The following is a 6000-nucleotide window of genomic DNA, read 5'->3' on the forward strand; positions in this document are numbered from 1 at the left end:
TCTCGAGTATGTGACACCGGCCTCGCAGAGCGCATGACAGTAATCTGCCGCGTCCCCATAAAGTCCCACAGTATGGGCACTTATGCTTTCTAAAAGGTACTTTTTATGGATGTGGGTTGCAGTAACAGGCGGTAAATCTGTGTGGGGGACGAGGTTAGTGCATGTTGGAATGCTGTTTAACAGGCTGTCGGACCAGAGCGCTCATCGGGTAGCCACGAGACCTTTATGTAAGGAGATAGCCAGCATGACCTGAAAGAAAAGGTTAAGAAATATCTCACTTTAGAGCTTGTGTGTCATTTTTGGAACTCTAAATGTCCAAGTTAGTTGCAACTAGGCGTGGGACGATAACAAAATTTCATTGCACGATTATCTTGGCCAAAATAATAGTGATTGACGATATTATCCCGACACTAAAACATACTGGAATCACTTTCTCTTACATTTTGTTAAACATGTTTTTATTGCATCACAGATAGGACACACGCCTTTTTTTAGTGAACATACTTTCTTAGTGAAAAACAATCGATCTTAAATAAGGTATTCATAAATCACGAGGTCCCCTTACATAAATAAATGATAAATAAAAAATATCAACATTGTGTGTCTGTTCTTTCCTTTATGATAATTCCTGTAAAATCAGGCTCTATTTTTCACTTCTCTACCATAAAAAAGCGAGCTAGACAACTTTTTCAAGCCACTCGTGACGATATTCACGATTATCTCGAAAATGGAAATTCACCACCATCAACTTACTTTGAGTTTTTTTATCCCGATCCGTGACAAAATCCTATATTAGCTGGCCCCCTAACCCTAGCAGTGGTTAAACTCATGTCTATTCAAGCATTCAGATTTCTGTATTCTTGTGATGGAAAACTTTAAAAAAAAAAAACTCTAAAAAAAATCTAATTATTAATAGATTATAAAAGATATTGTTAATTTTTTTTGTTGATCAACCAATCAATTATTCAACTAATTGTTTCCACACTAAACCAAATAATACGTGGTCTAAATGCAGGCAGGAAATAATAACTCAGCAATTATTCATATAAAATGCATATTTTTCAGAGTTGTCTTTTGCCGGATCAACACTCGCACCTGATTCCACTGATAATAACTTCCGCCTCCACTTCTTAAGCTCATCATGCACAAATGTCTCATTCTCAACATCAGGATGCAATCTGCATCCCTCTGTCTCTTTGTCTCAGTCGTATCCTCTAACCAGGACACTCGGTGTGTCATTAGCGTTTTGTTCTGCCTTGGACTTCCCTGTAGGAGTCCTGCCAGTGAGCAACCGCTGTGGCACTAGCCAGTCATAAATATTCTCAACAAGCCAGCTGATGGATGGTCTCTTTCTCCCTCGGTTTGAAAGGGATGCTCACAGGGGCCAGCAGCGCGACGGCCAACAACGCCACGGCGGGTGAATGAAAGCTTGTTCCACGAGGGAATAACCTCGACTGCGACGCTGACAGAGACGTAATCGCTGTTTTCGACTGTTGCACGTCAGACAGAGAATTTAAGACGTGTGATACCGGAGCGCTGTTGCATTTATGTCAGCGTCAGTGCACAGAAATTCAAAGAGGGTTGCTTTTGAATAGCTTAAGATGCTATTTTGAATCCATCTCTTCATGCTTACAGTCACAAAAACGACTGAAATACATGAGAAGGATGAACTGCCAGTGCTTTGTTAGAGATGTCTGCAAGCTGTGTGATAACTACAAAGTTTCTTTCTCAAAAACCATAGCATGTGACATGTGTTTCTTTAGCGTTGGTAGTGTAACCGGGGGCCGTCTGCTGTTACTGGTGGACAACCTGCATGATCACCTAAAAAGCCCTCAGGACCCCTATGTTGTTGTGGTTCTCAGCAGCCTGTGCCTGTCTACCGCATGCCTTTCCACTTGGCTGCCTGTTGTAGTAGGACAGTTAACTCCGCTGATTGCAGGATGAAAACTGTGAAAACACACTGCTCAATCTCCTCCACCCTCAAAAAAACAGTGACTACTGCAAAAAAAAAACACACTGCCTGTGGAGTCCAAAAAAACACCTTTTTCAGATAAGTGTGAAAGTGTTGTTTCCGCTGTGAGCTTGATACACGCTGCTGTCTGTCAAAATCTTAATCTTATCTGAAAAATGTTGCTTTTGTGTGCAACTCAAGTTCACATTCATGCAAAAATGATCCCTAATTTTACCCATTTATAACCCAGTGAGCCATTTTTGTAGATCAGCACATTATTCGCTTCAGATCAGCTTTAGAAATATTTGACAAGAGGCAGCAGCAGTACGCCTTCTTTCCAAGTTTGTTGCTTGGCAATGCAAGAGAGTTCCAGCAGTAAAATGATTATTTAAAGGGGAGGAGGATAAGGGCCAGAGCACACTGTGCTCTTGATGGGGAAAAATTAGTGTTTATGTATTGTTTATCTGCTGAACGGCATGCCAAAAACTAGGAATGCACCGATACCAGATACCGGATATCGGGCCAATACTGACTCAAATAGCTGGATCAAATATTGGTGATAATGGGGTCGATCTATTGAATTCAAGATTATGTTTATATACTATATGCATTTTATACTGGAATTTTAATTCCTGTTTAAGTTTTGACCAATTTGCTAAAAAGGTTTACAGTTCAATTGTAATTCCTGTTAATTAGTTGCTGGTGTACAATTTATTATTTTAATAATAAATATCAATTCAGCAAATGTATATCTACGTAAATATTCAACACAGTCTCACGGCAGTTCGTGAAATAGTCACAAAATGTAATCTATTTGATTCGTGTTAATAGACACGAATTTACCTTTTTTTTCCTCGAGACGCTCAGCACGACTTTCAACAACGTATTTTTCACGTGTCAATTCTTTTCAAAATAAACCTACTTAGTTAGGTTTAGGAAAGGATCAACTTGGTTAGGTTTAGGCAACAAAACTACTTTGTTAGTTTTAGAAAAAGATTGCGGTTTAGGGTTTAAATAACATTTAAGTGATGTAACTTAAGTACGGAAGTTACCTTACAAAAACGACTTGGACAGATTTAGGAAAAGATCGTGGTTTGGGTTAAAATAACTCCGGAAATGCCGTAACTTAAGTACGGAAGTTACGTGGCAAATAAATTAACTTTGACTTCTGGTTTCACACGGGACACTAACACCGGTATTCTGGGTGAAAGTCCTGTGTTTTTCGCCCACTCTTTATACTTCCTGCTTCACAATTACACAGATTACATACGAATTGATTTTGTGCTGACCGTCACAAAATCTTTTTTGAAATTTGTGTCTACGTACACGAATCAATACATCACATTTTGTTTCAATTTCACAACCTGCTGTGCGACTGGGCTGATTAATTTGTTACATTTTGTTTTACACAGTTAGGATGTTTAAGTGAAGCCTGATGTTACCTTACACATCACAGAATGATCCCAGTCACTTCCACACAGTGAGGCATATACAGCCTATTAATTAAACACTGGTATCGGTATCGGCTGATACCCAAAGACCAGGTATTGCCATCGGTACTGAAAAAGTTAGATCGGTGCATCCCCTTCCAAAAACTGTAAATGCATGCCAAAATAAGTGGTTACTTTGTTTTGGTTTCATTTTTTAATGAAAAATTGTATTTTAAGCATTATTAGATCTGTTTTTGGGGTTGTACTCATAATAATTTGTTGATTTTAGCCTGTCTGGGCTGCTATAAAAGGAGGTGAAATATGGTGCTTTTTACTCGCACCATTAACCCTCGTTAATGATTACCTAATAACAACATCAGCCATTGGTTGGTTCACCTTTGTACAGCAGACACACATGTACGCGTGCCGCCCACGGGTCTTATGACTTGTCAATCACAACATGGCTCGTGTGTGTGTCTGTCTGTGAGCAATGATTTATAGGTTGCCGGCTGTATATATATATACTGTACCAGAGAGAAGATGTTGGAGTGGCAGTCCTCAAGGCTTGCCCCGTTAGCCACCCAATTCGCCGTTGTAGTCATAATCGTCCGCCGTTGGGGTCGTCAGCGCTGGGCATGTCGAGATCCTACATCGGTATATAAACACCGAGCAGGGCTGACAAAACGAGCAGCAGCCTCACCAGAGGTCCGGAGAACACACTGCTGGAGGAATTGGGCGTATTCAGACAGAAGAAGTGCAGAATGCATCCAGCGGATAGATATTATAATAACGTTGAAAATGTAAATCCAAAAGCGCGATCAAAACATTGCGATTCCAAATGTCAAACACAGAGACTCCATATCCATTTCACAAGAGGACGATCAGCCCGTTTCCATATCGAGTCTTTCCGCTGCTAGTTTCATCATTAAATGAGCATAATAATCCATGAGGGAAGAAGCGACTCCTTTTTTCTTCCAGCCCCACCACCACCCCCCCCAAAAAAATGCGAAATTAAGAGTCAAAACTTCTCCAAAAAAAGCACCAAACACTCTGCACAAAAGCAATCAGTTAAAAGAAGCCGAGACATTTACATGCAGGATATCGGATTCCGTCTGCTCCACAAGCTGATGCACCACTTGTGATAGTTTTCGAGAATTGCATGAGCTATTTATAGCCTGTCTTTCTTTTTACCACAACCGTTTCTCCTCTCTCACAATGCAGCCCCAGTCTGCTGCCTCCTCAACACACACTAACACACACTAACACGAGCACAGAGGAGCAGGAATGTTTAATCCCTCTGTTGCTCTTCAATTAAACGGAGAGGAAACCGGAGGAAAAAAAGCCCCCGGTGCTCCTCCGTGGCAGGGCGGACAAAGTGGAATATGTATGTAAAAAAAAACCTGAATCATGAGTCAAAGACAACTCTTCTTGTACTCCACCACCAGGAAAACGACAAGCAGGCTTCTTCTTCTTCTGCTGTGTGTGTTTGAAAAAAAATCCTTCCTTCCTTTCAGTGTTTATATCATTACGAAACGTCCTCTCTCTTTTTTTTTGTGTTAAATGCACAGCTCAAGCAAAAGTCTGCAGATCTCCATAAACCCAACACGACATTTTTAAAGCGAATCCTCCTCCTTCCTTTCCTTCCTTCCTTCCTTCCTTCCTTCTCGAGAGAGAAAATGATTTATATTGAATCCTCCAGCGTGTGCTTCTTCTTCTTCTTCTTCTTCTTCTTCTTCTTCCTCAGCAGCAGCTTCCTTCCTCGTTGTTCATGCGTCTGGAGCGTGTTATTATATTGGTAAATAAGTGTGCGTGTAACCGGAGTGTGTCATCCTCACCCTCTGTGTGTCTGTGAGCCTTTCACGCGCAGCGCCGCTCGGGCATTTCTTTCTCTCTCTCCGCGCACGGTCGTCCAGCCCACCACGCATTGTAATGTAATGGCGGTCGGAAGCGTACTACCGAGACTCGCCTTCCCATTTGGCCAAGTTTGCGCTCACGTGATCAAAGTCTGGGATTACACAGTATACTGTGTGTTTAGTGTCTTTTGGATATGAGGGCTGGCTGGATGGAGACGCCTGATAGACAGCACTTCCTTTATCATTATTATTATTATTATTATGACACTCTTTTGTTGTTGTTATAGATGCTGTTTTTTGGTTTATTAAAAAAGTGCTTGAAGAAAGATTGATTTTTTTTTTTTTTTTCTTCATGGTGTCTCTGTGTGTGTGATGCATTGGTTACATAATGTAACTGTGTTCTCACAACAGAGGATGTGACAGAATAGAGGTCAGAATGACTTACTGAGCTCATAATGTGTTTCATAAGAGGCATCTACTGTATGTAGGTTAGTCTTACACTCACCAAATTCACCAAATCACTTTATTAGGCTATTTGAAAAAAAATATATATCATAGATGACGAATTGATAGGAATAATATTCAAATAAAGCATTAATTTAACTGTAAATTATCCAAACTGGTTTAATCCAGGGCCGTAGATTTTAGAGATACTTGGGTCATGATGACCCCTTCCTCCAAGACTCAGGGTTTTTATTTTATTATTTGTTTTGTTCATATTTTATTCTTTGGGTTAGCTGTCCAGTTTTATTTAAAGCTGCGCTAA

At 40.4% G+C, this 6000-nt stretch overlaps 1 protein-coding gene across 2 annotated transcripts in view; it reads right to left on the bottom strand.

The window, feature by feature from the left end:
• LOC119478080 (mediator of RNA polymerase II transcription subunit 13-like) overlaps positions 1–5309 on the bottom strand; it is a 104615-nt gene extending 99306 nt beyond the window's left edge. For both annotated transcript variants that reach the window (XM_037752497.1, XM_037752498.1), the window contains exon 1: positions 3912–5309. In XM_037752497.1, coding sequence (XP_037608425.1) covers positions 3912–3983 — 72 coding nt within the window. In that variant the 5' untranslated portion in view covers positions 3984–5309. The remainder of the gene's footprint in view (positions 1–3911) is intronic.
• Positions 5310–6000: the final 691 nt, after the last annotated feature.

Source organism: Sebastes umbrosus, chromosome 19 (genome assembly GCF_015220745.1).
Source record: "Sebastes umbrosus isolate fSebUmb1 chromosome 19, fSebUmb1.pri, whole genome shotgun sequence".
NCBI classification, from domain to species: domain Eukaryota; kingdom Metazoa; phylum Chordata; class Actinopteri; order Perciformes; family Sebastidae; genus Sebastes; species Sebastes umbrosus.